This window comes from Molossus molossus, unplaced genomic scaffold, assembly GCF_014108415.1.
Source record: "Molossus molossus isolate mMolMol1 unplaced genomic scaffold, mMolMol1.p scaffold_m16_p_1, whole genome shotgun sequence".
Classification (NCBI taxonomy): Eukaryota; Metazoa; Chordata; class Mammalia; order Chiroptera; family Molossidae; genus Molossus; species Molossus molossus.
In genome coordinates, this window is record NW_023425344.1 from 180,262,189 (window position 1) to 180,288,405 (window position 26,217).

A 26,217-nucleotide genomic window follows, 5' to 3' on the forward strand; every position below is an offset into this window, starting at 1 on the left:
ACTTTACCCAGTAATTTCACTTCAGGAACTATTCTTTAAAAATAATTTTAGCCCTGGCCGGTTTGACTCAGCGGTTAGAGCGTTGGCCTGCGGTCCAGAGAGATCCGGGTTCGGTTCCTGCTAAGGGCACGTACCTTGGTTGCAGTTTGTCCCCAGCCCTGGTTGGGTCGTGTGGGTGGCAACCACTTGATGTGTCGCTCTCACGTCGATGTTCCTCTCTCTCTCTCTCCCTCTCACTCTATCTGAACAAAATATCGAAAAATGTCCTCGGGTGAGGATAAAAAAAAAAAATTAAAAAAAAAGATTAAAAAATTTTTAAAAAATATAATAAATATTAAATGTCATTTTATAATAATAATGTGTTATATAATTATAAAATATAAATATTAAAATTATACTTTATGTCCGGCCGGTGTGGTTCAGTGGTTGAGCATCTACCCATACACCAAGAGGTCACTGGTTCAATTCCTGGTCAGGGCACATGCCCAGGTTGTGGGCCCAATCCCCAAGGGGGGTACATAGGAGGCAGCCAATCGATATTCTCTCTCATTGATATTTCTATCTCTCTCCCTCTCACTTCCTCTCTGTCTAAGAAAAATAAAGGAAAAAAATTATACTTTATAATTAGAAATTATAATTATAAAATATTTTGAAAGTTTTTAAGCTTTTGCTTCAAAATATTTAGTCATTAAATTGAAATTTTAAAACATGAGAAAATGCTTGTTAAAGTGTTAACTAAAAATCTATATATGGTATACCAGGTTGCAGTTTGTCCCCAGCCCTGGTTGGGTCATGCGGGTGGCAACCACTTGATGTATCCCTTTCGCGTCCATGTTTCTCTCTCTCTCTCTCTCTCCCTCTCTCTCCCTCCCAATATATCTGAACAAAAAATGAAAAAAAAAAAAAAATGTCCTCAGGTGAGGGGAAAAAAAACACAAAACAACAACGATATATGGTATACCAGACTTACTATGTCAACTACGTAAATCTTTGTGATTGAAGACTAGAGACACATAAATCAAAATATTTCATCTGGACTAATGGCTTTGTTGAACAAGCATGAGGCATTTACTAATTGACATCTACTCAAAGCCATTTATTCAGGCTAGAAATGTGCTCAGTCTCCCTGCAGAGAGTGGTAACCTACTAGACTTCCAGGGCATCTCTTTCAGGGGACTAACTTAGCTGGATGAAATACCCTTTGCCCCATTTTCCTCTTCCTCCTGTCTGTAATTCCATCAATTATCCTGTACTTGAGGTTTGAAGCCATGTGTTAAAGACAGAGCAGAAAAATAAAAAATCCTTTGGGGAGCATCACAGTACCCCTGGGATGTTTGCCTTCTTTTGTATGTAAAAATAAACTAATTTAAGAGCCTGAAAGCAAATGTTTTTAGCACCTAAGCATGATTTTAATAACATAGTATTAAAAATTTCAAGCAACTAACTTGAAAACTCATATCCCTCCCACTTAATCTGATTGTTCCTCAATGCTTTCAGAAGTGTTCAAATGCCATGTGTAAGGTCCTTCTCATCTGTCTATGCCTACTTCTCCAGCCTTATTTCTCACATCTTCACACTGAAATTTACTTAGGTTTTCAGAATATACCAAATTTTCATCTCTACATTTTTGTACATACTGCTACTTCTGCATAAGTTCTCTCAAAGTGTTCCCCAGACAACATCAGCACTACCTGAAAACCTTTCAGAAACGCAAATCCTTATTTTTTTTTTTTCTTAATTGATTTTAGAGAGAGGAAGGGAGAGGGAAAGACAGAAACATCGATGAGAGAGAACATCTACTGGCCGCCTCCTGCATGTCCCCCACCAGGGTCCGGGGCCACAACCTGGGCATGTGCCCCGACGGGGAACCGAACCGGCAACCTCTTAGTGCATGCTTAACCAGTGAGCCACACCGGCTGGGCGGAAATGCAAATTCTTGACCCCCATCCCAGACCTTAAGAATTAGCAACTCTTGCGGGGGGGGGGGGGGGGTCCAAAAATCTGTGTTTTAATTTCTTCCATGTGATTCTGATGCACAAATAAAGTTTGAGAACCACTGATTTAATTGACTTAAAACAGCCTTTCCCTTTCTTCCCATCCAGTTAGTTATTACTCACCCAAATGAAGTTATGCATCTATTCTGCCTTAGGGGAAGCCTTCCCCACTGTACTAACCCTACCACTCTCAGATCTAAATTAGCTGAACCTTCGTTTCCATGTACCTTGTATGTCCCTCTATCAGAGAGGATACAATGCTGCATTACTGTATACCTTTCTACTTGACTAAGTTTTTTTGAGAACTGGACTGTGTTATTTTTATCTGTATCCCTGGCACCTAGCACAGTGCCTGGGATACAAAACTATCAATAAATGGTTACTGAATGAATTAATCATAGCCCACAAAAGACATAACATGGCTTAACAATAACACCAATTTCTCAAATGTCATTTATGTATGTTTTAATTGTAAACTTGAAACTTATCATGCCAGGAAACCAACTACCCTAGCAAGTCAATATTCTAGCTGAATTAAAAACTACACATTGTGCCCTGGCCGGTTTGGCTCAGCGGTTAGAGCGTCCACCTGCGGTCCGGAGAGACCCGGGTTCGATTCCCGCTAAGGGCACGTACCTCGGTTGCAGTTTGTCCCCGGCCCTGGTCGGTCGTGCGGGTGGCAGCCACTCGATGTGTCCCTTTCACATCGATGTTTCCCTCTCTCTCTCTCTCTTCCTCTCTCTCCCTCCCACTCTGTCTGTACAAAAAATGGAAAAATGTCCTCGGATGAGGATAAAAAAAATAAAATAAAATAAAAAAAAAACTACACATTGTAGCTTCAAAGTGTACACACAGAGGAGCTAGGAGAGTGGCACACCCAGAAAAGGCAAGGAAACTCTGAGCCCCTTCCCACTTACCTTGCCCTATGCATCTCTCCCATTTGGCTGTTTCTGAGTTGTAAACCAGAAATGAAGCTGGGATATGTAGAGGCTATTTTATGATCACAAGGATAATAGATTACTACTGAAGTGGCAGAGCAAAAGCACATGATATCTGGTCCCTCCGGGTATCTTTGAGCTACTACTGTACTATTCCTAAGCAGCCTACCTCTAGACTTTTTTGCATGAGAAAAAAACTGTCTTTTTGAATTTGTCTGTTGAAGCCAAAAGCAATTCTAGCAGAGTGGTTATTTTTCTTTATTTTTTTCCTCACCCGAGGACACTTTTCCATTTTTTGTTCAGATAGAGTGGAAGGGAGGGAGAGGAAGAGAGAGAGAGAGAAACATCAACGTGAAAGGGACACATAGAGTGGCTGCCACCCGCACGACCAACCAGGGCCAGGAACAAAAGGCAACCGAGGTACATGCCCTTAGCGGGAACCAAACCTGGGTCTCCCTGGACTGCAGGCTGACGCTCTAACCGCTGAGCCAAACCGGCCAGGGCCAGAATGGTTATTTTTCATTTCAAGATGCATATGGAGAAAAATTAAAAGAACTACCCAATTAAAAAACTCTCTATATTTAAATTTTCTACTATCATGTCAATAAAATTATAGAAGTGGGGACAAGCTTGCATATGCAACCATGTTGCTATGTTAGAAAAAATAGCATTCTAATCTTCCTCCTACTCCTTCCCTAAAATAGGAATAACGCCTAGTAATAATCCCAGTGGAATCCAGAATCATCACCCAAACTCACTTATGAATCTCTTAAAAGGCAGATTATGAGAAATAAAAAGAGACCTTTCTTCAAGACAACAATCTTGTTAGGGTCCACATGCTGGAGCACTCCCTCAAAGATGCCACAAACCAATGTGAGTTTCACCCTTCTCCACAAAATCTGATTGAGGAAATGGTAGTCACTGCTGGGATCCATGCTTTTTTTATTCCAAAAGCAGTCTTCAAGTAATCTTCTTTAAGTATCTAAGCACTTGAAAATAAAAGAGATCTATGATTTTTAAAATATTTTGGGGGGAGTGGGGTTAGTTATTTTCCCTTTCTCTATACATGGGAGGAACAAGAAAAATAAAAATGAGAGTAATTCAGTTTTGTTCATCTTTTTAGAAGATAATGAGAAAAAGATGTAAATTATACATGGGAAACTGAAAACCTTAAGGCAAGGTAGGCTAGGCTTCTTTGGTCTATAAAATGGGGTAACATCACCCTTCCTTCCTTCGCTAAATGAATAAGCAGAACACTTAGAGGCTCTTTAATGGCACATACATATATCTTTTTAATATCAACCAAAAAAACTAAAAGAACAAATGAAAAAAATGATGTTGGCAAAACATTTGCAATACATGCTGCAATAAACTGTTTACCCAGAAATGTCTGTGATCTACACTGTTCTAGATTAGTAACCTTTCCAGAGTCTGACATTTTTACCAAATTAAGCACAAGTGACTTAGAACTATCACAATTTATGCATCACCATTCCAGCTGCCACGTCACTGCAAGGGCCATTCCATCCTACCCTGGCCACTGTTCAGGCACTGGGCTGCTAGTATCAACCAGTCATTTAGAGCCTGACAGATTAAACTGCCACATGCCATACTATTTTTGTAAAATTCAACTGTTTTTATGAAAATGATGCATGCTCATTATAATAATGCAGAAATGTATAAAAAAATTTTACCTTGCAGAAATAACTATCATTCATAGTAGATACTCATATTTTTTAGTGTAATACTGTAATTTAAAAGATGAATGTTTTTTAAAGTATCTTTTAGAACAATTCTGTTGTTTGGATGTCCTTATTTTTAAAACCCCAGATAAATTTTTCTCTACAGTGGGTTAAATTTAAAAGCTACTGTACTTGCCTTTGCCACAGTAGGAACTGCCAAGCAGTGAATTTGCAATTTAACTATAAAACATTTATGGAATAATTAAGGCATAATTCAACTAGAAAGGTGAGAAGATACATAGCAATTTTAGCCAGATAAATAACCTATATTTTTATATTTTAAGGTCTAGCAAATGCTTTCACAAATGTTATTTGTTGCCTAAAACAACCATTACCTAAATTACACATGCAGAAACTGAGGCTTAGAGATTTAAAACACCTGCCCAAAGGTACAAATTTATATTTTTAAAAGATACATAAAAAATAAAGGTTTGTGAAATGCTTGGGAAGTAAGGAAACAATATTAAAGTAAGAAAAGAACATTAGCAAAGAAAGCTCTGCAAACAGCTACAAATGGTAAGAGTCAAGATTAGGAGGGAAAAACTAAGATCAGAATCTAGAGATGGGCTTCAGGGCAGACTCAGAAAGAGACATAAATGTGGCTGCCATCAAAGTTTTCTACCATACCCATACCCACAAGATAAAAAGCTCCTGTGGCTTCTAGCTGGGCAAATCCAAAACGTCACACTCTGCATGTGACGTCAGCCTTCACTAGATGCGACAAGAACAAATCAGTCATGAAAAAAACTCTTGGGACTGGAACCTCAGTTTCATGCTAAGCTGTCAAAGCCTTAGGTGAAGCGTCAAATGAATGAGCCAAGTTCACTTGGGCAGCTTGCTGAGAGTCCCCTAGTACTTAGGTACTAAATGAGTGGTCAGAATTTGGTTTTCACCACATCTCAAACGATTCCGTACAAAACAACACTCGGGGCTTGGGATGGGGTGGGGAGGGGGTGTAAAGGCATTGAAGCCACAGGAAAAGAACTAGTTCACCGGAGATGGTGTACTAATTTAACGGCAGTGTTAATAGTTTGCAAGAAAACAAAAATATGCCATAAGAATAGAATGCAGCCCTGGCCAGTGTGGCTCAGTTGGTTGAGCATCATCCCTCGCACAGAAAGGCGGCCGGCGCGACGCCAGGCAGGGCACATGCCCAGGCTGCGGGCTCCATCCCCGGTAGGGGAGCCTACAGGAGGCAACCAATGACGTTTCTCTCGCTCCCTTCCTCTCTCTAAAATAAATATATATATATCTTCAGGTGAGGATTTAAAAAAAGAATAAAATGCAGAATTCCTCATTTTTAAGGCAAAATAACAAATTTCAAATAAAAGGCGAGCCATACGCTAGGAATTCACTCTTCTCTGCCTTTACGGGTTTTTATCCGAAGGATGCTTGGGAAATTCTGTCTCAATTTTGTCCAAATGGTGAGTTCCTCCAACTTCAGTCTTGAACGTGAAAAGGGCTGCTGTTAAGGAAGAACTCTCGGCGAGTTTTACGCCCGCGGTGGCGGTTATCAATAGACCGCAGACAAGTACGCAACAGATGGCCACCAGCTCAGCTCAACGGACGCTTGCCGGGCCAACGAGAGGTTCAGCTGTTTCCTGAGGAGCCAATCAGCGCGCGGCCGCGAGGCAGATTCCGAGCGCCCCCAGCGGCCGGGAGGAGAGAGGGCGGCCCGGAAAAATGAGAAAATGTAATTCCCAGCATGCCGTTCCCAGGAGACACACCTTAGAGTTCCTCCGAGCGACGTTTCGTCTATTTTTATTGTTTCTTTGCGCTGCCCGTGCCCCTCGTAGGGTGGGATTTCTATGTTAGAGTCCTGTGAGAAACTGCCTGGCTACAAGCTGCCTGTCGCAGGTTAGTTTGTTGTAAAGTGAGTCAGTGGTGGTGCCCCTTTAATTGCGGTCACTAGAGCCAGAGTGGCATTGCCCTTTTAAGGCCCGTTGCATCACTGTTCCGGGGGCGGGGTCGGTCTCTCGCTATACCCGGCTTGGCGCTGGGGTGATTCATTTGCGGGCTGGAACTGGAAGTGCCGACGTCGTCTCCTGCGCCGGGCGCAGCCTCGCTCCTGATTGGCCACTCTTGGGGACGCCCTCGCTTGCGCACCACCCTTGGGTTCCCTCCCCAGTCCGCAGTGGGAACGCTGCCCTCTTCCTTCATTGACCCCTGGCTCTTCTTCCCTACCCTCCCTCCCTCTCGCTACCGCCGTCGCTTCGGGCGCGCCTGCTCCCAGAGGAGCTCCCGACTCGGTGATGGGGTCTCGGGCCTCCACTCTACTGCGGGACGAAGAGCTTGAAGAGATCAAGAAGGAGACTGGCTGTGAGTTCGGGTAGGGGGTGGAAACGCGGCTGGGCACCTCTGGCTGGCTTCAGGACCGAGGGCGGCTGTTGCTGAGGTCTGGAGCTGGGGAACCCGGAGGTTGCGGGGGTCCTGGGCGGCCTCTAGCACAAGAGCTTCGGGGCCGGCCGAGAGCTGGAGAACCTGTTTTACCAGCTACGGCTACCCGAAGCGGGGCTCTGGCTCTGTGGGACTGTTCTTCGCCTTAAAGGCAGGGTCGTGATTATCCGTAGAGCACAGATTCCACTCATTTCTCCTGTTCCTGCTAATGAAAGCCCTCAATCTCCTTTATCTTATCTCCTACCAACCTCAAATTCAGGAACTCTAGATGGACCCTGTAGAAAACATAATCCCTTACTGTGACATTTCTGGGCAAGGATTTAAAAAATCACTTAAAGATTTGTGGGAAATCACAAATACTTGCCACAACTGGGGGGAGGGGGGGCACGCAGAAAGCCAGATCATATAGTAAGAATTTGAAAGACGTAACCTATGATAGGAGACCTTGAAAGAATCACGGTTCTGAGAGTGTAAGACTTACTCTGAACTTGTGGAGAAAAAACATGGATACTGTAACCACCAGTTTTTACTTACCCTGAGGATGCTTGCTGCCCCGATTTCAGATATATTGATTTCTACTGTGTTGGTGTACGTTATGCAGTCACTACGGGAATTGGATGTGCTCCAAAAATCTCAGTGTGACTTTATATTAGGAACTGATTTTTTAATATTCCAGTCTCTTCTTCATTAACCTGGACAAAGGGGCAACAGGGCTTTGGGAATTCAGAAGCTCTGTAAAACACTATCAATAATATTTATATAGCCCTAGATAATGAACCTAATATTTTCTCTTCTCAATAATCCATTATGACTCTTGTATTTTACATGAGTTATGTCAGCATCTGAGATTTGTTTCTTCATGCAGTCTGTCTTTGATAATGACGTGGCCAGTAATTCAGTGACCTCTGTGCAGGTAATATTGGAGAATGCTGGAGGAACTACAGAATTACTCAGGCAATGGTTATCTGAGATAAATTAAATACTGTCCAGTGCCTCCTGACAAATTCAACTTTCTAGAACCTTAGAGTTGGAAGGGATGTTATCTAGCCCCATCTCTTGTCAGAGTGGTTTACTGCTTCAGCAACATTTGGCCATTATGCTTCTCCATAAAGGCTAACAATGATGAGCTCACCACATGCCAGTACTTTCCTTTTCATGATTTTGGATGAATGATGGAAAGTAGCTGTTTATATTGTGCAGCATTTGTTTGGCCACTTGACCCTATAGTCTGTTTATGACACTCTGACTCCCAAGAGTAGAAATATAGTCAGTTGGATTCAGCAAGCATTTTATTACATTTTGTGGCCATGACCCCTGGCCACAGTTGCAAATACAAGAACTATGTTAAGTCTAAGGTGACAGCAGAGTTAAAGCATTTGTGCTTAAAATAAAAAGTCACATTAGCCCTGGCTGGTGTTACTCAGTGGTTAGAGTACCCTTCACGCACTGAAGGGTGGTGGGTTCAATTCCTGGTCAAAGGTGCGTACCTTGGTTGCAGGTTCAATTCCTGGCCCCAGTTTGGGTCAGGTGGGAGGCAACCAATGGATGTCTGTCTCTCTTTCTCTCTCTCTAACCCCCCCTTCCTCCAACCCTCCCTCCCACTGTATCTAAAAATCAATGGAAAAATATCTTGTGATATTTAAATAAATAATGATAAAATAAAAAGTCAGCCCTGGCTGGTTTGGCTTAGCAGTTAGAGCATCAGCCCAGAGACCAGAGTCCTGGATTCGGTTCCCACTAAGGGCATGTACTTCGGTTGTAGTTTGTCCGCAGCCCCGGTTGGGGTTGTGTAGGTGGCAGCCAGTCGATATGTCTCTCTCACACTGATGTTTCTCTCTCTCTCATCCTCCCTCTCTTCCTCCAACTCTATCTGAAGATGAATGCAAAAATGTTCTTGGGTAAGGATAAAAATAAATAAAAATTAAGAAGTCACATTAATGAGGAAGTGTAAAGCATAGTGAGAATGGGGAAAAGCTATTTTTGCCTCAAGATAAAGGGCGTAGTAATCCCATAATGATTTATTTACATTTGACCAATGAAAAGGTCCTGGCCCTGGCCAGTTTGGCTCAGCCGTTGGAGCCTTGGCCTGAGGTCCAGAGAGACCCCAGATTCGGTTCCCACTAAGGGCACATATCTCTGTTGCAGTTTGTTCCCGGCCCTGGTTGGATGGTGCGGGTGGCAGCCACTTGATGTGTCCCTTTCATGTGGATGTTTCCCCCCCCCCTCCCTCCCACTCTATCTGAACAAAAAATGGAAAAATGTCCTCGGGTGAGGATTAAAAAAAGAAAAAGGCCTGGATGCTATAAGCGCTCTGGGTTGTTTCACTGGGTAACTTGTGTCCACAAGACCTAAGAACTCCTGAAAGAGCTGTTTTCCTAGTTGCCAAAAAGTGAATCAAGCCTGAAGGAGAGTCTTAACCACAACCAGTGCAAACGTGTGTATGTAGCCAGAAAGCCTAATGAAACAAATACTTACCAATTTTTGCAATGTCTGTATTCAGTACTGTGCTAGATTCTCAAAGCAGATGGTGACAAATAATTTTTCATAAGTCTAAATTGATTAGAATTCACGTATCACTAGTTTAGAAAGTATTTGAAATTTAATCTAAGTGGTTCTGGCAAAGTAATTCTAGGTGAATATTACCTGTAAACCTCAGATTTGTTATCTATAAATGGGAATGATAATAGTACCTACTTTAAGGAGTCTTTCGAGGATTAAATGAGATAAATTCTATAAACTACTTAGAAGAGTGCTTGGTATATAAGTGTCAGCATTTATTATTTTGAACCATAGATAACAATCATGTTATTGGGAAGATACCATTTACATGTGCTAGTTATAAAACTATGTCTGGGGCTATATAATTGGGGAAGTGACAGCTTTTTTGTTGTTGTTAATCATCATCCTAGGATATTTTTTCCATTGCTTTTTAGAGAGGGTAAGAGGGAGGGAGGGAGGGGAAGAGAGAGAGAGAGAGAAAATATCAATATGAGAGAGACACATAGATTGGTTGCCTCCTGCACACACCCCATTTGGGGCTGGGGATCAAACCTGCAAACCAGGTATGTGCCCTTGACCAGGAATCGAACCTGAGACCCTCTGGTCCTCAGGCCTACATTCTAACCACTGAGCGACATCAGCCAAGGCAGGTGACAGCATTTTATACTTTTTCTAATTTGAGGGGATTAGAAATCAAGTACAGATGTTGTTTTCTCAAATTTAAGGAAATCTAACTTTTATTTATTTTTAATTTTTTTGTCTTTTATTTTATTTTTTAAACTTATCTTTATTGTTGAATGTATTGCAGATGTCCCCCTTTTTTCCCCTATTGACCCATTCCTCCCTGCTCCTGCCTCACTCCTTGCCTTCCCCATACTGTTGCCTGTATCCATTGGTTATGCATATATGCATATAAGGTCTTTGGTTTATCTCTTCCCATCCCCCTCCCTGCTTCCCCTTTCCCTTTGAGGTTCTTCAGTCTAACAACCAATTTGTACTTCTTAATCCCTTCATCTTTTTCGCTCATTCCCCCAAACCCTCTCCTGTCTGGCAACCAACAAAAAGTGCTCTGTATCTATGAGTCTTTCTGTTCTGCTTGTTCATTTTATTTGTAGATTCAATTGTTGATAGATATGTACTTATTACCATTTTATTGTTCATATACTTTTTTTTCCCAATATTTTTTTAATCCTCACCTGAGGATATTTTTCCGTTTATCTTCAGGTAGAGTGGGAGGAAGGGAGGGAGAGGGAGAGAGGGGGAGAGATAGAGAGAGAGAAACAAACACATAGACACAAGGGAAACATACTGACTGGTTACCTCCTGCACTACCCCAAACAGGGCCAGGGACCAAACTGCAACGGAGGTATGAGCTCTTGACAGGATCGAACCCGGGACTCATTGGTCCATGGGCTGACACTCTAACCACTGAGCAAAACCGGCCAGGGCTATTGTTCATATTTTTTATCTTCTTCCTTAAGAAGACCCTTCATTTCATATAATACTGGTTTGGTGGTGATGAACTCCTTTAGCTTTTTCTTGTCTGGGAAATTCTTTATATGTTCATCAATTTTAAATGATAGATTTTCAGGATATAGTAATCTTGGTTGTAGGTCCTTGCTTTTCATCACTTTGAAATTTCATGCCAATCCCTTTTGGCCTGGAAAGTTCCTTTAGAGAAATAGGCTGACAGTTTAATGGAAGTTCTCTTGTAAGTAACTAACTGCTTTTCTCTTGCTGCTTTTAAGAGTCTCTCTTTGTCTTTAACCTTTTGCATTTTGATTATAATGTGTCTTGGTGTGGGCTCCTTGGGGTCTATCTGTGCTTACTTGATTTGTATGTTATTCTATTTTTTTTAATGTGTTTTTATTGATTTTAGAGAGAGAGAAAGGAAGAGGGAGGAGAGAGAGAGAAAGAAAGAGAAACATCAATGTGAGAGAGAAACATTGATTGGCTGGCTCCTTCAGAGCCCCTACTGGGGATAGAGCCTGAATCCTGGACATGTGTCCTGACCAGGAATCCAACCGGTGACCTTTTGGTGCATGGGATTATGCTCAACCAACTGAGCCACACTGGCGAGGGCAAGAAATGTAACTTTTATTTTTTTTCCTTTATTGATTTTAGAGAGAAAGGAAGGGAGAAGGAGAGAGAGATAGAAACATTGATGAGAGAGAACATCGATTGGCCGCCTCCTGCACGCCTCCCACTGGGGATCTGGCCCACAACCTGGGCATGTGTCCCAACTGGGAATCAAACCAGCAACCTCCTGGTGCATGGGTGGATGCTTAACCACAGAGTCACACTGGCTGGACAGGAAATGTAACTTAAAGGAGTAGAAATCCCAGCATTTTTAAGAGTTTTTAAAAAAACAAAACACCAGTAATACTTTGTGTTGGCATAAAACATTTACTATATTGTCCTTGTTCTTTTGCCTTCTTTCACACTTCAGCATTTCTATAAATTAAAGCTCATTTGAATAAGAGTTGTCAATAGGAGGAAGGTCACATGTGTCTTGGGAGTTTCTGTAATCTCCATCCTTAATTCACCTACCTGTAACAATAACCTGGCTATGAATTGAAACTTTTTTTTTTTTTTTTGCATTTATTTTCAGATAGAGCGGGAGGGAGAGAGGAAGAGAGAGAGAGAAACGTCAACATGAGAGAGACACATCGAGTGGCTGCCACCCTCACAACCCCAACCAGGGCTGGGGACAAACTGCAGCTGAGGCACGCGCCCCTAGCGGGAACCGAACCCAGGCCTCTCTGGTCCACGGGACGACGCTCTAACCACTGAGCCAAACCAGCCAGGGCTTAAAACCATTTTTTTGTTTGTTTTATTAATCCTCACACAACGATTTTCTTAATTAATTTTTAGATAGAGTGGAAGGGAGAGAGGGGGAGAGAAACATCGATGTGAAAGAGACATATCAATTGGTTGCCTCCTTCATGACCCTTGCTGTGGCTGTGGATTGAACCTGCAACCCAGACATGTGCCCCTGACTGGGAACCAAGCCCTCAACCCTTTCGTCCTTGGGTGAATGCTCTAACCACTGCTCAACCAGCAAGGGCAAAACCTTTATTATCAAATAGTCATGTAGAATATATGCATTCCTGTGTTCATTGCAGCATTAATTGTAATAGCCAAAATATGGAAGCAACCTGAGTGCTCCACTGATAGACAAGTGGATAGCCTGGCCAGTGTGGCTCAGTGGATTGAGCATAGTTTCTTGCACCAAGAGGCACCACTGGCTCGATTCCTGATCAGGGCACATGCCTGAGTTGCAGGTTCGATCCCCAGGAGGGGGCGTGCAGGAGGCAGTTGATGAACACTAATGTTTCTATCTCCCTCTCCTTTCCTCCCTCTCTAAAAAAATCAATAAAAACATTTAAAAAAATAGGCAAGTGAACAAAAATGAAGTGGTACATATATACAATGGAATATTACTTGACCACTAAAAACGAAATCTTATCACCCGGCTGGTGTGACTCAGAGATTGAGCGTCGACCCATGTACCAAGAGGTCGTCAGTTCGATTCCTGGTCAGGGCACATGCCCAATTTGTGGGCCCAATCTCTAGTCAGGGGCATGCAGGAGGCAGCCAGTTGATGTTCTATCTCATTGATGTTTCTATCGCTCTCTTTCCTCTCCCTTCCTCTCTCTGTAAAATCAATAAAGAAAAAAAAAATTTTTTTTTTAAGGAACTCTTACCAGCATTGACCCATGGACCAGAGAGTTCCAAGTTCGGTTCCCGCTAAGTGCACCTACCTCAGTTGTAGTTTGTCCCCAGCCCCAGTTGGGGTCGTGTGGGTGGCAGTCACTTGATGTGTCTTTCTCACATCAATGTTCCTCTCTCTCTCTCACTCCCTCTCCCTCCCGCTCTATCTGAAGATAAATGCCAAAAATAAAAATAAAAAGATGTCCTCAAGTGAGGATAAAAACAATAATCTTAAAAAAAAATAAAGAAATCTTACCATTTGCTACAGCATGGATGGACCTAGAGGGTATTATGCTAATTGAAATAAGTCAGACAGAGAAAGACAAATACCATGTTATTTCACTTATATGTGGAATCTAAAGAGCAAAATAAATGAACAAATAAAATAGAAACAGACTCATAGATACAGAGGAAAAACTGATGGTTGCCAGAGGGGAGGGGATTAAGAAATACAAATTGGTAGTTACAAAATAGTCATGGGATATAAAATACAGCATAGGGAACACAGTTAATTTTGTAATAACTGTAGGGTACCAGGTAGATAATTGAAATATCAGGGGAACACTTTGTAAAGTATACGATTGTCTAGCCACTACATTTTATACCTGAAACTAATATAATATTGAATGTCAACTGTAATTAAAAAATAAAAGAAAAAACACAAATAGATTCAATTAAGGAAAAAATTGAGTTCCAAAATCACTTAAGACAAATTGTGTAAATAAGAAGTAAAACATATTAATACAATGCCTGAATAAATATCAGAATATATACATATCCTCAAGAAAAAATAGCCATTTAATCTCTGAGAATGAATTTACGTCATCTGAGTGGTAATGAGTAGTCATTTTTATTTTATTTTTTTAGTCTCCCGCTTCTGATGTGTGTGTGTCATTTGGTATGGGGAGAGTGTTGAACAGATTTAGAAAGTAAATTTTACAGGCTGTTGAGTTTTGTGTATGTTTCACGGGTGTAATGATGATAGAACTAGTATGGGTTTCTGGATAGTTGCAACAAAGAACAAAAGCCTGGCAAAGGCAATTGCTTGAGAGTGATTTCCTGGGCTAGTATTAAGTGGAAGTTCAATTTCAGGCTGCAGCTCTACTGCCTCCTAATGCAAGACCCCTTCATGGCCCTCACCTGCCATGCCATGGATTCCCTGAAGGTTCTGTCTTCTGGCATTTATTTATTTATTTTTGCATTTATCTTCAGATAGAGTGGGAGGGAGAGAGGGAGGAAGAGAGAGAGAGAAACATTGATGGGAGAGAGACACATCGACTGGTTGCCATCCACACAACCCCAACTGGGCAACCAGGGCCAGGGACAAACTGCAACTGAGGTAACGTGCCCCTAGTGATAATGAACCCTAGTCTCTCTGGTCCAAGGGCAGTCACTCTAACCACTGAACCAAACCAGCCTGGGCTCTTCTGGCTTTTATTGAAATGGAAATGCACATAGTATAACTAACCGACTCGGGATTAAATGTTTTGTATATCTCGGTACTTCCCCAATCCCCAATTTATTATAATGAAAAATTTCAAACATAAAAAAAAGTTAAAATAGTGTAAAGATCTATATACATACCTTCCACCTTAATTCAACAGTTAACATTTTGCTATATTTGCTTTATCTATTTATATATGTTTTTCAAGAACCAGTTGAAAGTTAGATATCAGAACTCTTTATTCCTAAATACTTTTGCATCAATAGGGATTTTCCCTACTTAAACACAATATCATTATCACACCTGAGAAAGTTGACAATAATTCTATTATACTATCTACCAATCAGTCCATATTCAGATTTCCCCAATTGTAAAAAGGTAGTTTGGTTTTTTCTGTTTTGTTTTTACAAATTAAAAAAAAATTTTTTCTTTATTGATTTTAGAGAGCGAGGAAGGAAAAGGGAGAGAGAGAAACATCGATGAGAGAGAACATCAATTGGCCACCTCCTGCATGCCCCCCACTGGGACTGGGCCCACAACCTGGGCATGTGCCCAGACCTGGAATCGAACAGGCAACCTCTTGGTACATGGGTCAGTGCTCAACTACCAGGCCACACTGGTTGGGCAGTAGTTGTTTTGTTTTGTTTTTTTAATGTTTTTTAAGTCTTTTTTATTTGTTAGGTTCCCTAAGAGAATAAGTCAGCTCTTGAAGTTCTCTTGTCAGAGGAAATGTTGGGATGTGGAGTATTCGGGGGGAATAGTTAGGCATATAGGCTTCAACACCTCAATCTTTTATCTAAAGTTACCTTTGGCTGCAGTTGTATGCTTTACCTAGGTTATCAGTCTGTTCTTTGGCATTAAGATTTAGAATAAAGGCAAAGGCAAAATAACCTTTTTCTTCCTCCATATTCATTTTTATTTTCCCCTCTGCCATTTCTCCTTAATGTTTGGCATTTCTCTGAAATGCCTTCCTTCTCTGAGCTTGAGGCAGTGATGATAAAAAGGTTTGGAAAATTATCAGGGTCTTCTAAGTAATCTTTCAACAATTTAAAATAATTATTTGCCCATCAGTGGAGAAAAGTATAGCTTCATTCAAGACATGTCCATGTACACAGCCTTTTCTGAGAGTAATTGTCAACTCCTGAGACTTCCTTTGAGTTACCAAACCTTGTGCACCTGTCCTGTTTGCTAGCCTAGTGCCTTCTGGTAGGAATAGTTCACTGGAAACTTGTTCTGCTTTCATTTGTGGCAGTTCCAGTACCTTTCTGCTTCTTGGAATAGTTCTGAGCACTATACCTTGAAAGTTGCTTTATATTCTTGGTCATGGTGGATTTAGCACCTAAATTAAGCTTTAAAACTTTTCCTTCCTTCTTTCCTTCCTTCCTCTCTGTTTCCTTCATATTATTCTTAACTCCTTCCTCTTCTTTTTCTTCTCCTTCCCCCTCCTCCCATTGTGGATACCCTCCTCCTCCTCCTCTCTTTTAAAGCTCTTTGTAACAATATCATTATAACATTGGTTATGAAATTTAGGAAATAGGTTGAAATGTGACCATGTTGAGTTGTGTTAAAAGTTGATATTTGGTTGTACATTTCTCCACTGATTTCCATGTAGTCCAATTTGTCCTGGAAGATAGCAGTTTTGTGGTTGTTTGGCTGCTTATTTACTTGTTTATTTTTAACATATTGGTAAATTATGAACTCAAGAAGCCATAAACTGATCTTTTATTCTGAAATATTGGTGTAAATGCCATACTGGTACTTACTAAGGGATTTTTAAAAATCATACTAGAAGTTTTAGTGCCTAGTTCTTTCAGATGGTGATTTATATTAGAAAGATGTCCTGTGGTTCATTTATTAGTTGAAGGGGTTGGACTAGATAACATTCCTTCTAATTAGAAACTGTATAAATCACTATACATATTTATATATACACCTGTGAACTTTGTAGAAGGATTCACAAGAAACTGGTAATAGTGTTTGCCTCTGGCAAGGGAGACTGGGAACTCAGATGTTAGGGAGACTTTTCAGTTTGAATGTTTTCCTTGTTAAAGAAAAGTAATCTGAAATATATAATACTCTACAAAAACTGATCCAGTGGACTAAATATTATGCAATTATTAAAAAGGTCTCCAAAGTAATATAGAAAAATTATGACTTAATAAATGAAAAGTAAGCTTCACAACTATATAAAGTACACGTGACTGATACTAGATAGTATCTGAAGAAAAGAAAACAGTGCTGTTGAGATTGTGGACAAACTTTGCTTTCTTAAAAAATCTTTTGAGAAAACTAGTCATTCATTAACTAATTAATTTTGTTAAACTAAAAGGAACTTGAGTTTTAGAGCAGCCTTTCAGGCCGATGAGGCCAGTGCTAGGGTAAATTCTCAGGTTTCTGAAGAAAATGGCTATGGCTAGCAGAGTCAGGAGAAAGGTGGAGATTAATTAGTGCAGCAGTAAAACTGTACCTTCAGGCTTATAATATAAGGATGGTGATGATGAGAACTAACCATGTGCCAGACACTTTGCCAAGCACATTTCCTCTCATGGACTCCACAGCCCTGTTCACTCACCTCACACTGGTAAGCCTTGATGCCTTGAATGGAATCATTCTGTCAACCTAATCCTCACAAGGGTGTATGTTTTATGGAGCTGCTCACACCTGTCGGGCTGCCAGAAAGGTCCATAATGCTTCCTCAGTACCTGGACCCCTGCTGGCTTTGTCCTGGCTGGGAATGATTCTGCCTCCTCTGCTCTCTGCTCTCCCTAGGGATCAGAACAGTCCAGTTTGGGGGTGAAATCTGATGCTGAGGCATTTGAAGCTGCACCTAGTTTGTCCTCACAGCCTAGCTTTGGGCCATTTACTTCCTGCTTCTCCCACTGTGCCTGTTTACTTTTGTCCTGTTGTTCCTAAAACTGCAAGTAAATTTTTGTTTCAGGAGCTGGGGCAAGGAGGACAACTATCAAAAGTCTTTCAGCCACTCCTTTAAGCCCGAGAAGGTACAGCCTGGGACAAAGTCCACACTTGCCACACCCTCTTTGGCTGTTGTCTTTTCTCCTTTGATAACTTTTCCCCCCTTTTACTTCCAGTCTGCCAGGAGATAAACTATTTTCCAGAAATTTTTTTTATAATTTTTTTTATTATCATTACTATTTTGTTAATCCTCACCCAAGGATATTTTTCTATTGATTTTTAGAAAGAGTGGAAGGGAGAGAGAGAGAAACATCAGTTGGTTGTCACCCTCACTATGCCCACCTGCGTGCCCTTCACCCAGGTATGTGCCCTTCACCGGAATTGAACCCGAAACCCTTCAGTCTGCAGGCCAACACTCTAACTGCTGGGCCAAACTGGCCCAGACTCTTTTTATCATTTTTAAAAGTCTTATTGTACAGTTATTATCTCATTTTACTTGTCAGCTTATGCCAGAGTTAATCCAAAATGAGGAGCAAAATAAGTTCTTTGTAGATATCATGTGATGATATCATGCCAATTTTATAGATTGCCTAATTTGTTTTCTTGGATCCCATTCCTTTACTGGGAACTCAGTGGAGCTCATGCAATCACAGAAAAGAGGCTGATGCAAGGCTGTGGTGATCTTTTACTGAGGGAAAGGTCAGTACGGAGGTAAAAGATAAAGCCACTAATGCTTGGTGCAGGAGTAAATCAGATTTTAAAAATAAAATCTGTTTGAGTGCCCCAGTCTTAAATTCAGTACAAGTTCCCTATCCAGTAGTGTCACTCTGAAACCTCAAACTGATTAATAAGTATGTGTTTTTATCAAAGTATGCATTTTTTCAAAGCCTCTAAGTGAGGGGACTGAAAGGTGAAAATTCCAATTTCTTTTTATTTGTTTTTGTTAATTTTCACCCGAGGATGTTTTTTACCATTGATTTTAGATAGAGTGGGGGGAGGGGAAGAAGAGAGAAACATTGATGTGAGAGAGACACATCAATTGGTTGCCTCCTGCACGACCCCAACTGGGGCCGGGGTTTGAATCTGCAACCAGGGTACATGCCCTTGACTGGAATTGAACCTGAGACCCTTCAGTCTGCGGGTCAACACACTGACTGCTGAGCCAATCCGGCCAGGGCTCAATTTGCTTTTATTTTTTTATTTTATTTTTTTATCCTCACCCGAGGACATTTTCCCATTTTTATTCGGATAGAGTGGGAAGGAGAGAGAGAGAGAGAAACATCAACGTGAAAGGGACATGTTGAGTGGCTGCCACCCGCACGACCCAGCCAGGGCCGGGGACAAACTGCAACCGAGGTATGTGCCCTAGCGGGAACCGAACCCAGGTCTCTCTGGACCACAGGCCATTGAGCCAAACTGGCCAGGGCTCAATTTGCTTTTAAACTAAAATTGGCTTTGTGTTGTTAAGATTTAACTACCTGACATTTAACATATAGTCTTAATTAAGCCTAGATTTGATTCCTGAGAGTCCCTTTTGATTGCTCTTGATTTAATTTATTTTCTAATTCCTTTCATTTTTTAGCTTTTAAATTTTCTCCTTTGACACTCAAGAGATGAGTTAGAATTGAGACATCTCCCATTTTGCTCACTTCACAGCATTTAATGGTGGGCTCAGACCAGACAGACAGCTGGCTTCCAAAGGACCACAGGGCTTCAATTTGAGTGGAGGGAGAATTCTCCAACTGGGACTAATTTTGTGTTTTTTAGTTTCCCACAGTCAGATCACCCGCCTCTACAGCCGGTTCACCAGCCTGGACAAAGGAGAGAATGGGACTCTCAGGTAGGAAGTTCCTTTCTTTCTTTTCTGGCAATGTCTGAATAAGCTGCCTTTATCCCTAGGGCAGACATTATAGGCATCAAGCATGTAGAGAGCAAGGACCACTTTTTCACTTGTCTCTGAGCATCAGTGATCCAAAAGGAAGTTAAATAAGCAGAACAGCAGGGTTACGTTTATCACTAGGTGCTTGCTTCTTTATTCCCAACTCCCCTTAGTTTAGGTGGCCATTGTTCTGGTCCTAAGAATGTACTTTTGAGAATTTCAGCTCTCTGTGCCTGAGTTTTCCCACAGCCCTTTCCCAAACATATTAGCTTTTAGGAGGTTGACCCATAGCAATCCAAGATGTCAGGTTGTTTTGTCCTCTCTCCTATTTCCCAACACAACCCATAACCCTAGGACACATCCTTTTATATGTATTAATGTTAGGTAGGATGTTCAATATTTTAGTCCAGAGCAGTGGTTCTCAACTGAGAGCTATTTTGCCCCTTGGTGGCAGAATGTTGGGAGACATTTTTAATTGTCATGACTGGGGAATGCTACTCTTGTCTAGTGGGTAGAGGCCAGGAATGCTGTTAAACATCCTACAATGCAAAGGACATCCTCCCACAACAAAGAATTATTCTGCCCTACTCTAAATGGTCTAGAGTAAATACATGATTTGAGAGTAATGTAATGCTGTATCATTTCATGTTTGTAATTGTCTTAGAGTCAATGAAAAAATACTTCCTACCACCACCTCCCAATCTAACTCTCGATACAACCTTTTGTTACTGTTGTTCCTCACCTTTGACTGGTATAGAATGCAGCTGCTTGTCTTTCTGGTGGCTGGCAGAAAGCAGTTTAGTACTTCCTTGGAAGGTTTCTAGTACTGGTGTGGGATATAGCATAAAGGAGAGAGGAATGTAGTTGCTAAACCTTTGTACATTTCGTAAGGCAGAAGAGCTCGAGTACTGGTAAATCCCTAGGGCTGTGTTTGTCATCACTAGAAGCTGGGAGTGACTAAAACTATGCTGCACAGTCATGAAAATCAATGACTACGGAATATCTACCATGTGCAAAGACCACACTAGGTGCTTTATCTTTTTTTTCCCTTTATTGATTTTTGAGGGAGAGAAAGGGGGGGGACATCAATGAGAGAGAACATCCATTGGCTGCCTCCTGATGCCCTCCCACAGAGGATTGGGCCTACAACCTGGGCAGGTGTCCTGACCAGGAATCAAACCGGCGACCCCTTGGTACATGGGTTGATGCTCAACCACTGAGCCACACCAGGTGGACTATCTTACTATTTTTTAAATTGAGGCAAAAAAATCACCCTGACCAGTTTGGCTCAACAGTTGAGCATCGGCTGGTGGACCAGAGAGAGTCCACGGTTTGGTTTCTGCTAGGGGCACATACCACATAAATTAATTAAATAAATAAATACAAGCAAAAAGTACATATAAAATTTAACATTTTAAAGTGTATAATCCAGTGGCATTAAGTATATTCATGCTATTGTGTAACCATAACTACTATCTAGTTCTAGAACATTTTCATCACATATGGAAACCCCTTGCCTACAAAGCAGTCTAGTTCCCACTAATCTACTTTCTTTCTCTCTCTGGACATTTTTATATAAATGGAATCATACAGTAAGTGGCCTTTTGTGGCTGACTTCTTTCATTTAACGTGATGTTTTCAAAGTTCTTTCATGTTATAGAATGTATCAGCACTCATTTCTTTTTATGGCTGAATAATATTCTATTGTATGTATGTACCACATTTTGTTTAGTCTTTCATCACTTGGTGGACATTTTGGTTGTGTACACGTTTAGGCTATTATGAATAGTACTAATGTGAATAATTTTGTGTGGGCATGTTTAAATTATTTTGGGCATATACCTTGGAGTAGAATTTGGGTCTGTGATAATTTTATGATTAATTTACTGAGGAACCACCAAACTGTTTTCCCAAGCAGCTGTACCATTTACATTCCCACCAGCAACATATGTGGGTTTAAATTTCTCCACATCCTCACCAATACTTATTATCTGTCTTTTTTTTTTTTTTATCCTCACCCAAGGACATTTTTTGATATTTTGTTCAGATAGAGTGGGAGGGAGAGAGAGAGAGAAACATCGACGTAAAAGGGACACATCGAGTGGTTGCCATCTGCACAACCCAACCAGGGCCGGGGACAAACTGCAACCGAGGTACGTGCCCTTAGCGGGAACCGAACCCGGGTCTCTCGGGACCACAGGCCGATGCTCTAACTGCTGAGCCAAACCGGCCAGGGCTATTATCTGTCTTGATTGTGTGAATGGTATATCATTGTGATTTTGATTTTTATTACCCTAGTAGCTAATGATGTTGAGCATCTTTTTATGTGCTGGCTGATCATTTGTTTATTTGGAGAAATGCCTATTTATGTCTTTTTCCTATTGTTTAATTGGATTGTTTGTCTTTTTGTTGAGTTACAGGAGTTCTCTTTATATTCTAGATATTAGACCCTATTCAGACATATGGTTTGCAAATATTTTCTCTTATTCTGTGGATTATCTTTTCACTCTTTTTTTTTTTTTTTAAATATGTTTTCATTGATTTTTTGGAGAGAGAGGAAGGGTGAGAGAGAAACATCAATAGGTTGCCTCCTGCACACCTCCTACTGGGGATCGAGCCTGAAATTTGGTCATGTGCCCTGACCAGGAATCGAACTGAGACCTTTCAGTCCATGGGACAATGGTCGGTCCACTCAGCCACACAGGCTGGGCTATCTTTTTTTTAATTATTATTTATTTATTTATGTATTTATTTATTTATTTTTGTTACAGATGTTTCTCCTTTTTATCCCCTAGACACCCTCCTCCCAATCCCACCCCCTTTACAGCATTGTTGTCTATGTCTGTTGGTTATGCATATATGCATATAAATTCTTTGGTTTCTCTCTTTTCTTCCCCCACCCCCTTCCTCTGAGGTTTGTTATTCTGAACCCTTTCTATGTCTGTGGGTCTATTTTGTTCATCAGCTTATTTTGTTCAATGTATTCCACAAATAAGTGAGATCATGTGGTATTTGTCTTTCTCTGATTGGCTTATTTCACTTAGCATAATTCTCTCCAGGTCCCTCCATGTCGTCTCAAAGGATAAGAGATCTTTTTTTTTCTTATAGCTGCATAGTATTCCATTGTGTATATGTACCACAGCTTTTTTATACACTCATCTTCTGATGGACACTTGGGCTGTTTCCAGATCTTAGCAATTTTAAATAGTGCTGCTATGAACATAGGGGTATATGTATTCCTTCTGATTGGTGTTTCAGGCTTCTTAGGATATATTCCTAGAAGTAGGATCACTGGGTCAAATGGCAGTTCCATATTTAATTTTTTGAGGAAACACTATATTGTTTTCCATAGTGGCTGCACCAGTCTGCATTCTCACCAGCCGTGTACTAGAATCCCCTTTTCTCCATACCCTTGTCAGCACTTGTTGTTTGATTATTTGTTGATGGCAGCCATTCTGGCAGATGTGAGGTGATACCTCATAGTCCTCTTAATTTGCGTCTCTCTGATAATTGGTGACATTGAGCATTTTTCCTATGTCTCTTGGCCATTTGTATGTCCTCTTTGGAGCGGTGTCTATTTAGGTCCCCTGCCATTTTTTTTTTTTTTTTTAATCCTCACTTGAGGACATTTTCCCATTTTTTTGTTCAGGTAGAGTGGGAGGGAGAGAGAGGAACAGAGAGAGAGAGAGAAACATCGATGTGAAAGGAACACATTGAGTGGCTGCCACCCGCACAGCCAACCAGGGCCGGGGACAAACTGCAACCGAGGTACGCGCCCTTAGAGGGAACCGAACCCGGGTCTCTCAGGACCACAGGTCGATGCTCTAACCGCTGAGCCAAACCGGCCAGGGCCCCTGCCATTTTTTAGTTGGATTCTTTGTCTTCCTTTTGTTGAGTTGTGTGCGTACTCTATATATTTTGGAAATTTATTCCTTATCTGATGTATCGTTGGCAATTATGCTCTCCTATAAAGTGGGTTACCTTTCCATTTTGATGTTTGTTTCTTTTGCTCTGCAGAAGCTCTTTAGTTTGATGTAGTCCCATGTATTAATTTTTTCCTTTGTTTCTCTTGCCTTAGGCATTGTATTGGTGGAAATTCTACTGTGTGTGATGTCTGAAATTTTGTTGCCTACATTTTCTTCTAGGATTTTTATGGATTCATGAGTCACATTTAAGTCTTTTTTTTTTTAATCCTCATCCGAGGACATTTTTCCATTTTTTGTACAGACAGAGTGGGAGGGAGAGAGAGGAAGAGAGAGAGAGGGAAACATCGATGTGAAAGGGACACATCGAGTGGCTGCCACCCACACGACCAACCAGGGCCGGGGACAAACTGCAACCGAGGTACATGCCCTTAGCAGGAACCGAATCCGGGCCTCTCCGGACCGCAGGCGGACGCTCTAACCACTGAGCCAAACCGGCCAGGGCACATTTAAGTCTTTTATCCATTTTGAGTTTATTCTTGTATATGGTGTAAGTTGGTGGTCTAGCTTCATCTTTTTGCATGTAGATGTCCCATTCTCTCAACACCATTTATGAAAGAGGCTGTCTTTACTCCATTGTATTCTCTTGCCACCTATGTCAGATATTAATTGAGCATAATGTCTTTGATCAATTTCTGGGTTCTTGGTTCTGTTCCATTGATCTATATACCTGTGCTTGTGCCAATACCAGGCTGTTTTTATTACAGTGGCTTTGTAGTATAACCTGATATCTGGTATTGTGATTACCTCCTACTATGTTCTTTTTTCAAGATTGCTGTGGCTATTCAGGGTCTTTTTTGGTTCCATACAAACTTTTGGAGTATTTGTCTAGTTCTGTGAAATATGTTGTTGGTATTTTGATGGGGATTGCATTGAATCTATAGATTGCTTTGGGTAGTATGGACATTTTAATAATAATTCTTACAATCCATGGACAAGGTATATGCTTCTACTTTTTTATATCTTCCTCTATTTCTTTATTCAATGTCCTGTAGTTTTCTGTGAACAGATCCTTTACTTTGGTTAAGCTTACTCCTAAGTATCTTAATTTTTTGCCGCAGGGGTTAATGGGATTGTTTTTTAGTTTCTCTTTCTGTGAGTTCATTATTGGTGTATAAGAATGCCATTGATGCCCTGGTCGGTTTGGCTCAGTGGTTAGAGCGTCGGCCTGTGGTCTGGAGAGACCTGGGTTCGGTTCTCGCTAGGGGCACATACCTCGGTTGTAGTTTGTCCCTGGTCCTGGTTGGGTCGTGTGGGTGGCAACCACTCGATGTGTCCCTTTCAGGTCAATGTTTCTCTCTCTCTCTCTCTCTCTTCCTCTCTCTCCCTCCCACTCTATCTGAACAAAATATCAAAAAATGTCCTCTGGTGAGGGTAAAAAAAAAGAATGCTATTGAAGAGGGGAAAAAGGAGAACCATCTCTAACAAAAGTAAATCAATAAAAATGCAAAAAAATACACACAACTTCAAAAAAAAAGAATGCCATCAATTTCTTTTTTGTGTGTGTGCAATTTTTATTAATTAATTTTTGTTACAGATGTGTCTCCTTTTTCCCCCATTGACACCCTCCTCCTGATCCCATTTATCTGGCCTGGCTAATTGGTGTTAAATTCCTGAGGGAGGGGCTGTTGTTTCTCCCTGGGACTATTTGAGTAATATGGCTACTGTCATATGAGGGAGCAATTCAGCATAAAACTCCTGGTGCCCTCCCAGCTCTCCAAACTCCAGTCTCTCCACATGGTTTCAGTCCAGTCCATCCTCCCTCTACCAGACCTAAGGTAAGTGGCTGTAGCTAATTTAGTGCTGTCCCAGCACTCTGCACTGTGGATCTGGCTTGGGATTTTAACCCCGAGGGAACTCCTCACAAATAAAACAGCCCTCAGTTGCTGTCCGGGGGCTCCCAGCCTGCCCTTTTGCGTAGTTCCTACCATGCTCAGTTTGGTGTCCTCTTTCCATCCCTGGTTGTACAGGTTCTCTCCAGCTGATTTTCTGTTGTTTTGTCTTCATTTTAGTTGTAATTCTAGTTTGGTTCTGGGAGCTGGTCTGTGTAGCTTCCATTCACTCTGCTGCCATTTTTTTACCTCTCTTTTCACTCTTTATAGTGTTCTTTGAAGCACAAAAGTTGTTTTGCTTTGTTTGTTGTTTTTTTTTATCCTCACCTGAGGACATTTTTGCGTTCATTTTCAGATAGAGTGAGAGGGAGAGAGAGAGAGAAACTTGATGTGAGAGAGAGAGACATTGAGTGGCTGCCACCCACACAACCCCAACTGGGGCCGGGGACAAACTGCAGCCAAGGTATGTGCCTTTAGCGGGAATCGAACCCGGGTCTCTCTGGACCATGGGCAGAGGCTCTAACCACTGACAAACCAGCCAGGGCTATCTGATTTTTCTTTTGGTGCATGTGCTTTTGGTGTCATATCTAAGAAACGATTCCCATGGAAATTTACCTCATGTTATCATCTAAGAGTTTTGTAGTTTAAGCTTTTTTTTTTATCCTTACCCGAGGACATTTTTGCATTTATCTTCAGATAGAGCAGGAGGGAGAAAGAGAGAGAGACAGAGAGAGAGAGAGAGAGAGAGAGAGAAACAGAAACATCGACATGAAAGGAACACGAGTGGCTACCTCCTGCACGACCCCAACCAGGACTGGGGACGAATTATATCCGAGGTCCATGCCCTTGATCGGAATTGAACCCTCAACTCATTGGTCCACA

General features: G+C 41.3%; 2 protein-coding genes across 4 annotated transcripts in view; one reads left to right on the plus strand and one right to left on the minus strand.

Annotated features, from left to right (window-relative positions):
* Positions 1-3,921, minus strand: part of EXD1 (exonuclease 3'-5' domain containing 1) — a 50,990-nt gene extending 47,069 nt beyond the window's left edge. Inside the window, exon 1 of one of the 3 annotated variants that reach the window (XM_036268830.1) lies at positions 3,735-3,921. In XM_036268830.1, coding sequence (XP_036124723.1) covers positions 3,735-3,867 — 133 coding nt within the window. In that variant the 5' untranslated portion in view covers positions 3,868-3,921. Of the gene's footprint in view, positions 1-2,911; positions 2,981-3,690 lie in introns of those variants that run through there. The other 2 variants (XM_036268846.1, XM_036268838.1) reach the window with 2 other exon arrangements.
* A 2,863-nt stretch (positions 3,922-6,784) lies between these two features.
* CHP1 (calcineurin like EF-hand protein 1) overlaps positions 6,785-26,217 on the plus strand; it is a 57,393-nt gene continuing 37,960 nt past the window's right edge. The window contains exons 1-2 of the mRNA XM_036268856.1: positions 6,785-6,993; positions 19,409-19,481. Coding sequence (XP_036124749.1) covers positions 6,927-6,993; positions 19,409-19,481 — 140 coding nt within the window. The 5' untranslated portion in view covers positions 6,785-6,926. The remainder of the gene's footprint in view (positions 6,994-19,408; positions 19,482-26,217) is intronic.